This window comes from Simochromis diagramma, unplaced genomic scaffold (genome assembly GCF_900408965.1).
Source record: "Simochromis diagramma unplaced genomic scaffold, fSimDia1.1 OVJJ01000165.1, whole genome shotgun sequence".
In the NCBI taxonomy this organism is placed as follows: Eukaryota; Metazoa; Chordata; class Actinopteri; order Cichliformes; family Cichlidae; genus Simochromis; species Simochromis diagramma.
Genome location: NW_024387467.1, coordinates 658,976 through 670,937, shown reverse-complemented (window position 1 = coordinate 670,937; position 11,962 = coordinate 658,976). Strand labels below are relative to the sequence as shown.

General features: G+C 41.3%; 1 protein-coding gene across 3 annotated transcripts in view; it reads right to left on the bottom strand.

Moving 5' to 3' along the window:
- dmd (dystrophin) overlaps positions 1-11,962 on the bottom strand; it is a 284,148-nt gene that overhangs the window by 170,517 nt on the left and 101,669 nt on the right. For all 3 annotated transcript variants that reach the window (XM_040014765.1, XM_040014766.1, XM_040014767.1), the window contains exon 9: positions 5,707-5,903. In XM_040014765.1, coding sequence (XP_039870699.1) covers positions 5,707-5,903 — 197 coding nt within the window. The remainder of the gene's footprint in view (positions 1-5,706; positions 5,904-11,962) is intronic.

Sequence of the window (11,962 nt, the reverse complement as noted above, 5' to 3'; positions counted from 1 at the left end):
GAGCTCCAATCACTCATACATACTTTACATAGAAATTATGACTATTTTCCTCCTCACAATGTCTATATTTTGTTGCACGACTGGGTTCAGCAATCATAAAGGAAAGAAAGAAAATCTTTTTTAATCATTTTGCTGTTTCAGATAAAAGAATACGGACAAATCTCAATTAACGGACACAGGCATTAGATAAATAGTATAACAGTATAACAATTATAAGTTGAATTTTTAAAATCACAAATATGTATTTCAAACAATATTTGACCATTTGAAAATTTTTCATTATCTGTTTCTAGTTTTTGCTTTTTCATCTTCATCATCTGCCTCCTCCAGCACTACTCTCACCTTCTCATCTCCAGCTCATCCTCTTCCTCCTCAACTTAAGCCTTCCTCCTGAACTGCAGTTAGGGTTAGGGAACACTCATAATTTGAAACAGTGTCAGTGCTTATTTTGAATAAACAGTGAGATATTAATATGACCAGCAGTTATTCCGGGAAGATCACTCCATTATTGTAGGGTCTACCTTACAATATAAAGCGCCTTGAAGCCACTGTTGATAAATAAAACTGAATTGAACTGAACTGAATTGCAATATGCATGCAATAGGATTCCACTGATCTCAGCTTAATGTAGCCTGAAACATCAGAGCCAGCTGATCTCGTTTCTGACTGATATTTATTTTTCTTTCTTCAAAGATTCTGTCTTAATTCAGAGTTTCCTTTTCATTCAGGTAACAACTGAAAGAATGAAATATATTTTGGGTGATGCTGTGACCGCATCCTCCAGCATGGACAGCAGTTCCCAGGAATTACACAGAACAAGCAGGAGGAAATTAGTGAGCAAAAGAACATCTGCTTGCCATGCTGCCTCTGAGACTGCAATCTAGATATCCATCTATCCATTTTATTCCAGTTGTCCTATTCAGTAGGATGGGGGTGCTAGAGCTCATTCCTGCTTCACAGGATGAGAGGCAGGATACATCCTGGACAGGTTGCGAATCTGTCATAGGGCACACAGGGAGACGAGCAACCATTTACTCTCACATTCACACCTATGGTCAACTTAAGGTGAACAAACATAAGGTGAATATGGAAACGCCACACAGAATGGCCTCAGAGTGGATTTGAAGCCAGGACCTTCTTCTTGTGAAAAGACAGTGCTAGCCATTGTACCACCACGCCTCCAATATACATACGCAACAATGAAATGAACTGACCTCCCAGCCCATTGTTCATTCAGTGGGCTGGTTTCACTCATTGTGCAAATGTACTGTTTATAAGGCCGGCGAAACCTGCAGTCAGCTGAGACTGAAGACGTCACCTGCATGAGTGACGAAACGTTTCTCCCACTGAAAACATCCAGATGAACAGAATCAACCTTTCGGGATCAAATAATCTATATTTAATCTAGAAGTAATTAAAAAGGAAAAGAAAAACTGTAATTGTTTGATGATCAGTGAGGTATATATACATTTATGATGTTTTTAAGAGAGATCTGCTGAGAGACCTCAGTGCTCATAAAAATGTAAGAGCACATTTACATATTTTGAGCATACATGATGTGTATTTATAATGTAAACCGTAAATTTCACACTTCATGAATCTACAAGAACACAAATTAATGCACAACAAATTATGCATGAATTTTCCATTTTTATTAATTACATATTTAATCAATTATCTAATTGTTTAATAATGCACTTAAGTAATGAGTTATTTCAAAATGATAAATAATAAAGTAGCATAACTTTTAATGAATTATCTTTCTAGTTTCTAGTATTTAAGTAATATTTATTACTATTATTTATTAAGTTTATAAACTTAAAGTTTATTTAAGTTTTGCAAGTTTGGTTATTCAACCTCAATGTTTCACACCGCGTCATTTCCTGTTTACTTTTGTGTGTGTCATTGCTGCAACAGGAGTAGCAGTGCTAACAGGTTCAACATAGATCTGACTTTCAGAGTTATCTAAACTTCTTTGTTTAATTCTGCACTTATTACTTTGCATTCTCATACAGTGCTGATTAAAAGCTATTCAGACAACACTGAAGGATCTCAGTTTCTTCATCTCCTTCAGTTCCAGTATACACAAATGGTTCTGTTGTGAATTTTACAAGCCCACTTTGAGAAGGTGGGATGGCCATGTTAATATTTAGAAGTATATTTTGTACCTGGGTTTAAGAATTCTGTTTCAGAGCTGATAATATAGGCTACTATGCAAATATAACCACACTCATTCAGCTGTATAATGTGCAGTACTGCAGAGTATGGATAATGTGGCAACAACATAGCAATGAACAGCACAGGTGAAGAAGTAGCTTTGAACACCAAGTAAGCATACACAGCTGAGTATCTGCACAACTTCCAGAAATCATAAAACCTCAACACCATCACAGCATTAAGCCGGGAACAGCTGCCATTATATATTCATTGCCACTCTTGGAATTAAATTCCTTATATCTAAAGTCCGCAACCCGTCTGTGTAGCGCTTAAGAGGCACATAGACAAAGAAGTCATCACACATGCATGCTGCAGCAGATCCACTCTCTTGCGAGTAATTATTCTCGAAGATTAAGGATCTTTAAAAGACGGCGATTGGACTGTTTTTTTGAAGATGTTTCATTTCTTATGCATCTGTTGCTAACATCTCGGTGCCAGATACCACAGCACACCATTTGGGGTCTAGTGGAGTCCACGCCTCTATGGGCAAAGGTTGGGTTGGCAGCACAAAAGAGACCATTACAATATTAGACAGGTGGTCATTCTGTTATTTCTAATAGGTGTATAGCTTTTACGATTCAAACAAATCAAAACACAAATTACTGATATAGTGAAAATCCCAACTATGACTTGACCTTGAGGTTATCGAACATTTTAGTAGCTGCACCTATGTTATCAATTTGAAAATCCTCGGTGACTTCCTTCTTGAGTTATAACATTCACAAGACTTTCAGAAGATTTCAGCGTGACGACTACACCTTGTCAGCCTCTTAAAGTTGAGGGGTAAAAAGGTAGCATACCCAGCAGCTACAGGACAGTGTGTCATATAGTTATGATTTGCACAACCTTAACTGTTTTATCAGACAGAAGTTTAGATCAGACAAATGAGCAATGTCATGTTGCTCATTGTCACGTTTTGTACAAAGCATATCCCATCCTCCTCTCCTGTACATTCACATACTGCCTATTCTAAGTAGGGTTGGGCATATGTAAACATTTTCCAGTCGGCAATCGTCAGTCCAACAATCGTCGATAGGCGATATATTCGCGCATGCGCAGACTTTTTGATGGGCGGGGCAACGTAATCATACACGGACTGATTTGCGCGTTTACAAAACAGAAGAAGTCCAAACATGGACGAACTAGTTTCCAAAAACAAAAAACAAAACGCTGTCAGCATTAACGCGGCTTAAGCGCGGTCATCACGATACCAACAGTATGTTACATGCAGCACACGTCAGGGGAAGGCTCTAGATAAATGCTATGGCTCTGTACCAGATGCATTTAAAGCCCTCCCCCTCCCCCCTCTCAGACCATCACACCATCCTGCTGGCTCCTGCTTACACCCCAGTCATCAAGAGGATTAAAAAGGTCACCAAAAACATCAAGCAGTGGACAGAGGAAAGTATCCTCACCCTACAAGGATGTTTCAAAGCCACTGACTAGGACAGCCTTCTTTCTCCCTCTGATGACATCAACGAACAAGTCAACATGGTGACATCATACATCTCCTTCTGTGTTGACAACATTATCCCCTCAAAAACAGTCTCCATCTACCCCAACAACAAACCCTGCATCACCACTCAATAAAAAAAAGAGGATTTTCTTCTGGATAAAAAGGAGGTCAACAGGGAGGTCAAGAGTGCCATTAAAACTGCTAAACTGGAGTATAAAAACACAGTTGAAAAAAAATTCACCACAGGGGACCTCCACTCAGTCTGGCAGGGCCTCGAAACCATGGCCTCTGTGAATACTGCGATCACCACCCCCAGAACCATCCGGGTGGAGGGCAGCAACCCCTCTTCCCTCCCTGACGACCTCAACACTTTCTACACCAGGTTTGAGACGGACAACATCGCCCAGCTTGAGGAGTCCAGATCCTCACTCAAACCTGGCAGCTCTGCACTCACCTTCAGGACTGAGGACGTGGTGAGAGCCCTCAGGAGGACCAGGGAGAGGAGCTCACCCGGCCCTGACAACATCAGCAGTCGAGTTGTGAGGCACTGTGCAGGGCAACTAGGAAGTGTGTTCCGGACTCTATTTCAAATGACAGTCACACCGTCCCCCAGCTGTGGAAACACTCCACAGTCATCCCCATCCCCAAAAGAAACAACCCAGAGTCTCTGAAAGATCTTCACCTCCCTGGTGATTCTGCCCATGGAGAAGATCATAAAACAGCACATTGTAAGAGCAACTGACCCCCTGATGGACCCACTCCAGTTTGCTTACCGTGCACGCAGAGGCGTCGATGATGCAAAAATCTTCATCTTGGACTCCATCCACAAACATCTGGAGCTCCCTGACTCTGCCAGACTTCTGTTTGCTGATTTCTCATCAGCGTTCAACACTCTGCAGCCTCGTATCCTGGCCACTAAACTTTCCATCCGATTTAAAGTTGAAGATAAATAAAGTCTTTCTGATTCTGATTACAATTTTTAACGCTTTCAACCCATCTGGAGCACAGAAGGAACAAAATTTGGACAATCTGACGAAATGCGTTGGCAGAGGCATTTCAGGGATTTTGACTCAGTCTGCGCTCTAGATGGGTTAGTTGTTAGTCATGATGACGGCGCGTTAACGCTGACAGCACTAAAAAAATATAAAGTCGGGAATTTGGGATTTCTTTGGCTTCAAACCAGATGAAAGAGGTAAACCTAAGGATGTAACCAAAGCAGTGTGCCGCTTGTGCAGACGTATAGTGCGAGCAAAGTACTCAAACACGCCTAACTTGCAAGAGCATGTACGTGTCAACCATCCGGCTGAGTATGCTAGGCTATCAGCAGCTCCTGCAGCTCCATCAACAAGCATTTGGGCGCACTCTGAGGAGGGGGCATTTGCTCGCAGATGAAAGAGGGTGCTGTTAAAACAGCGCTACTATTGTTTTTTTTCTGTTGACCGCTTCTATTAGCTCCATCATTATTAGCAAACTTACTCATGGCCAAATAAATAAATAAATCGCCCTCGTAAAAACTATCGACGACGCTGAGCTAATCCATATATTCATCAAAAGTCAGGTAATTCTAGCCAGTAGAATGAAGCTTTGTGCACAGAGGTACCAGCATCATGCACTCACAGAGCAGACACTCTCGTGTGCATGATGGCCTTTTTGGGCATAGCTGCTGAGTTCCACATGCGTGGTTTCAGAGCATTCTCTTTCCCAACGCGTAACATGCCAACGATTTGCCACGTCCCGAGGCGTCTCATAGTAACACAAAAGGTAACCTTCCACGTCCCTATGATACGTTCCGGACTTTGGATGATGCTCCCTGTGTTTTCCAGCCCTAACCCTAACCTTAACCACAACCTTAACTGTATCAGATAGTGCTTTCCAAAGCAAACCATGATGAGAAAGTAAAATAAGTTTACAACAGTTCTCGTGTTTCCAAAGGCGTAACATACTGACGATTTGTCACATAGTGTCGGTATGTTACGTTTTGGGATGAGAACGTGTCTGTGGTTTAGTTAGTCTCACAAGTGTTGGTGTTTAACCTGCTCAGAGAAGCGCTGCTTGGTCTGGATCTGATAGTGTTCCTCTGTTGTCACACGGGTGATATTGGCTGTGGCTGCCTGAGGTAACGTCTCCACCTCTTGGATGGCTTCCATAGAAACACTTTGCGGAAGTACCCGGAAGAGTGACGTCACATACATGATGATACTCTTCTTGTCAGGGTGAGCCACTGCCACATCTGAAAAGAGTGAGAAGAGTGAAGTTTATCCTAAATTTCACGAGCCACTTGTGATAAATGTCCCCTAATATGACAATAGAGCAAACGTTTCTGGAAAAAAAAGTTCTTCAAGACCGAAAGTTGTCTGACGAGGGTGATATGTCCAAACTATAGATATAAAATAAACTATATTCACGTGTGTTAAAATACGACTGTATTAGATCATTATTTTGGCACAGAAGGAATCTTCACTGGAAGATGAGCCTGGCATCAAAACTAAAGATCAAAAGAAAGACCCTTCAGTGAGTTCACCAACTACCTGTCCACTGTTCTGACACTCCTGTCACCATAATGTTTTCATTAGCGATAAACATTGGTGTCCATTGTGTCTGTGTGGCATTCAAACCCTCACACATGCTGTGATTCAGAAATAGCCGTCCCATGAAGCAGCTTTAAGGTGAACTGTAAGCTTACATTTGAGTCACTGGAAATAGAGAACTGTTAAAAGAAATGCTTGTCAAAAAATTGTAAACTGCCAACAAAATACTTTTGTTCAATTCAGATTAAAGCTAAGAACCAGCTGTTTAAATCATATTCAGTATGTAGCATAACAGCAAGTTAAATAAGCAATAGGTGACTCCATTCAGAAAGTCTTCATCCAAAAACGTCACTTTTTGGCATCTAAGGAGCTTGGAAAGAAAAGCATCTGGACTTCTTTAAGTTACTTGAAGACGTTTCACCTCTCATCCGAGAAGCTTCTTGGTGGAGAATCCCACTTTTATTAAGCCCCATGGGAGTTTCCCCCCAAAGGGGACCATGGACCCCCTATTGATCCTCTACCCAGTCACACGAGCCAAGGTGTGAAACTGGGTGTGGGTCCCAATCAGCCAGGGCTTCGGGTGAGCTCATTGTGAAACCTGGCCCCACCCTATCACGTGATTTACTGAGGTCAGATGGCCCAGGATGTGAGTGGGCGTTAAGGCGTCTGGGAAGGATCTCAAAACTGGATTATAGATGGCAGACAGTTGGTGTGTTAAGCCCCGCCCTCTGTTCAAAGATGGTCATTCACAGTGGACATAGATGCTTCTTTCACTCCTCTTTCAAACCAGATGCTTTTCTTTCCAGGCTCTTCAGACTACGATGACCTGGATGACTGAGGTTATAAGTGATGTTTAAGTGATGTTTAGCTCAAAGAAGCGTCGACATGCCACAAAGCTAAATCCAGTAACCCAGGCTATGTCCACACTAATTTTCTTTAATTTTAACATTCTTTCCTCTCCCGTCCACACTGAGACGGCGTTTTTGCTCATGGAAAACGCAGCGTTTTCATAACGCTCTCGAAAACTCATACATTTCAAAACGGTGCTCACAGTGTGGGCAGCAAAAACACAGACTTTCGGCCATTTTCAAATCTATCTGGGCTAGTGTGGATGTAGCCCCAGGTTCAACTACTACCCAGGGGCCATTGCTACATCTTTTCATTCTCTCTTCTTGCTTTCGTGTCTCATTTTCACTGCACTAGCTAATAAAGATGCCCCCCGCCCCCAAAAATTAACAACAAAAAACAAACAAATAAACAAAATAAATAATTAAAAGAGAGCAATTGCTGTGGGGCAAATGAGTGAACCCCATATAAGATACAAAGATGGCACAGTAGTAGGAGAGGAGCAAGAAAAAAGATAGACAGATGACGATGGAGTGCTAATGAACTGATTGCTGTGGTGATGTTAATAGAATGATGTGTGGAGTGCAGTTAGCTCACAGCTAAGAATAATGAACAGGACCAAGAGGAAATAGTCTGTGCGGCAAGCTTGCCAGGAATGATGTGTGTCATTGCAATTTGTGAGAGAAATAAAGTTAGAGTATGAGTCACACATTTGGCTGTGGAATACTGATTTATCACAGAGAAATCTTATGGTGTTATTGTTTCTCTGAGAAGAATAAACAGTTCCATAAATAATGCCACCATCTGCAAGTGTGTGTATACATCCCTCAGTGGTTTAGACTCTGTAAGTCCAATCTGTGATCTCCACTTTAATCATTTTACCACGGCTCTGCTACATATGTATGCATTTTTATGAGGTATTGTGGGAGTTTGTATGTATGTGTGTCTCTATGCCTTGAGGTAATTAAATCTGTCTCAGTAACCTCGCATTATGAAACTGTCATTAGTGTGTATTTAAACAATTCTTCAATTTATTCCTGAAAAAATATTTGATGAAATATTTTCAGAGACTAATATTTATTCCTAACAAATCCTTTCATTTAGTTCGAGACTTTGCTGAGTCCTGAATGAAATGTTCAGAAAAAATCTGAAAACAGTTTGTGGGAACTACATCTAACCAGTATTCCACAGTTTGCTAGTGTTTTTTGGAAAATATGGCTTCCAAGAGATAAAGTTTCCGACCTGAGCTGCATTGCTGCAGCTGGATGTGGTTTAATGGCCGGCTGAAGAAGAGAACAAAGACAACAGTGCAAAACAAATGAAAAGAAAGAGGAATTAGAGAGAAACACCGGTGAGAGAAATACACAAAAGACAAGACAAACAGTGGGAGGAGAAAAAGGAAAAAAGGTACTAATGAAATCAAGAACAGGATTATATGCAGGATAAACGCCCTATGAAGGTCTTCATCATATAGATACAGCTCTCAAAATTATCAGCAACGTATAAACTACAGTGATTAAAGTTGAATTCTTTTAGTGCCTTTTTAAAATCACAACAGTGTGCTTTATATGCACAACAAGGAAGTTCAAGGGCTTTTGAAATTCCTTTGAGTAAATATTAAACCAAAGAAAACATTTTCTATGATACTGACAAGAAACCTTTTCAGTGCCAATAAAAGCAAGTCACATCACATACTCTGCAGTAGTGTTCACAATGTGCCTCTTGATCACCACTGAGTGAGCTGACTGTTGACACCTCAGTAGCTGGTAGCATACTCCTCAAAAACTTGCAGTTTAGTTTATTCTACTGAAACTGTACATTAAACGGACTGTCTAAGGACTGGAAGTCCACTCACTTTTCTTTTGCCTTGTTCAAGAGTTATCGCATCTACAAGATTTTCACAGATTTGACCTCTGAACTCTGACCTTGAGGCCGAGGTCACTGTGCTTCAAACTCATCCAAGAGTCTTCGTAGATGCACATATGGTATCAATATGAAAATACTGACCTCCTTCTTGAGTTATCACATTCACGCGATTTTCATGAAAACTTGATCTCTGAGCTTGAGGTTGTGGTCACTGAGATTCAAACTCAGATTTTTAGTAGATACACCTATGGTATCAATTTGAAGCTCCTACAACCAACGTTCCCTCTAAGCTGCGCGTGAGCAGTTGCGCACTGCTGGCACGTCTCTGCACACAGAAAATCTGCATTGCGCACAAAACAAATCTAACCTGAATTGAAATTAAAATCAAAACTTCAACAATCCTGTTCTGCAGTGTTAGTCAGTGACTGGCTGCTCCCGTATGGGATCAGAACGATGCCACCTTATCCCACAGTCCAGCCAATGATGCGATTCACATTCGTATATACGCAGCTGATCAACGTCGCTGACAGGCTCTGACAGCGTCCTTATGTGCGACACCGGTGTTTTAGCAAAGCGGCTGATGTGGAGTGAAGCCACGTTAATGACAACGTGCACAACCATTGGAGACGTGAGCAGGACAGACGGAACAACTGACGGACAAAGTGTGGACTTTATACCAGTTTTTAAATTGTGTTGATCGGCCACGTAAAACCAGAGTTATGATAAAATATCTGCAATGTTTGGTTTCCTTCCTGAATACTGTCGTTGTTTATATTTACTGCAGGAAGAAACGGTAAAAACGGCGTTTTATAAGGAAAACGCTCAAAAGCCTGTGAGCCAAAACAAAACTCCCAGCCTTTCCTATTGGTGGAAAAATGTACCATGTGGACCAATCAAAGAATGATATGGCAACATGACATTTAGGTGTTTAGTAGGGGTGCAACGATATTCGTATCGATATTGAACCGTTCGATACAGTGCTTTCGGTTCGGTACGCATATGTATCGAACAATACAACATTTGTAATTTATTTTATCAATTTTCCTTCTGACGATGCTGTCGTGTTGAGCGCTTAGTGAATCTGTGTTCGACTACTCCGCCTAGGCTGCACTGTCGAGCGCAGATCCACTGAGCGCTCAACACAGACAGCATAGTCAGAAGGAAGAGCGCAGGGCAAGCTAGCGAGACAGAAGTTAAGCTCTACTTGTAACATTCAGATCTGGCGTTTGGAATTATTTTGGTTTTCATGTGACGTATGACCCTGAAGGTAAGCGAGTCATGGACTAAAGTAAAACAGTATGTTGGATGTGCCATGCAATGCTCAATTACATTGGTGTGAACTAGTGTGTTAGCGCAGTTAGCTCGTTAACGTGTTTGCCGTCTAGCCCCATGCACGGAGCGATCGGCAGTAGCTCGTTAACGGAGATTTGCCGTGTTGTGGCATTAAGGTCATTTCAACGAGATTAACCTGAAAGCACTAGTGGGAACACAACGAATATGACTGCACATTTACGCCGACATCATCCTAGTGCAAAGACAAGTGGAAGCAGACAAAAAAAAAGCAAGCATGCTACTAACTTTAGCCGAGTCATTTAGACAGCTGTTAGCACATGATTCTCCTTATGCTGCTGAGAATATAGCCCAGAAGAAGCGGATAGTATAGCTTTTATTTTGGAAAGAGCCATTTCTCTGTAATAAACTCTCTTTTCCAAAGATGAGTGATTCCTCAATCAGATACAGGGCTTGCAATATCGCTAGCCCGACGTCCCGGAGCTAGCGATTTTTTCAGTCGGGCTACCAAAATCTATCTCTTCCCTGCCCGTCGGGCTATTGTAGGAAAAATATATGTCAATGCTTTTGCATTCTTTCAGAAATGTAGCTGGGTAATTATGTCATTGGCATCGGTGAGCCACTGTCAATATGTGACATATTGAAGTCGCGTTTGAATTTGCGCTTGTTTTTTTGCTTTCACTTTGCAATCGTGCGAACTGTGTATAGAGAGCGACAGCACTGATCTGTGAGTGATGATAATTTGTGCACCAATTCCTCTGACATCGTCTTATTAATCGTTAGCTTACTATGCAAACATGACAAGTGAAATCTCCCGCAGCTTAAACATGTGAGAGGTTGATCGCGCAGAGAATCGCTGAGCTTATGTGAGTGAGCGTGTAAAAGCATTTCAGTTCTGCTGAGCCAAATAAGACAGGTCAGGGTGAAGAAGTGACAGCCAAAGAAAAGCTTACCACAAAACGGAGAAGTTATGACAAATCAGACTATAAGGCAAAAAGAAAGTGCAGCTTTATGGTTTCATGGACAAAAGAATTTCTGTGGCTGCAATATGACGAGCTAAATAACCAGGGCTGCACATAAGTGGTCCGCAGGTGCGCATTCGCTGTCAAAATAAAAAACACGCACAAGGGTTAGGGTTAAATTTAAAAACTGTACTTTTGAGTTAAAATATATATTTATAATTTTAATAAATGACAAATTAAAAAGGCATGAACATTTTTTTTGTATCGAAAAAATATCGAACCGTGACACCAAAGTATCGAACCGAACCGAACCGTGAATTTTGTGTATCGTTGCACCCCTAGTGTTTAGGGAGGGGGAAGTTTTAGGAGTGACGGCGTGTTTGAGATGTGAGAGATTTGAGACGTTTAGCACAAATCTTGTGTAGTTAGTGTGTAGTTAGTGTGTAGTTAGTGTGTAGTTAGTGTGTAGTTAGTGTGTAGTTAGTGTGTAGTGTAGTCAGTAGTTTTGTTGTGTGTGTCAGAACAATGAGGCGACTGCTGAGTGTTACAGGTGTTACAGCAGTGACACATCTGCTGCTGTCAGGCCTGCAGGTATCAGGCTGTTGTTCTCCTTCATCTCATAGTGGACAGAAATTATTTTTTGGAGCGGCACAAATAATTTGTGTGGCATCAGATTTGATGCAGAACAGCTGATTGTTCTGTAAATAGTTTGAAATGTGTTTGTTTAAAAAAACACCTTGGCTGCATTTTTAGGTAAACAGCTGCAAAAAACTTTGTTGTTTGCATAACTCAGTTAC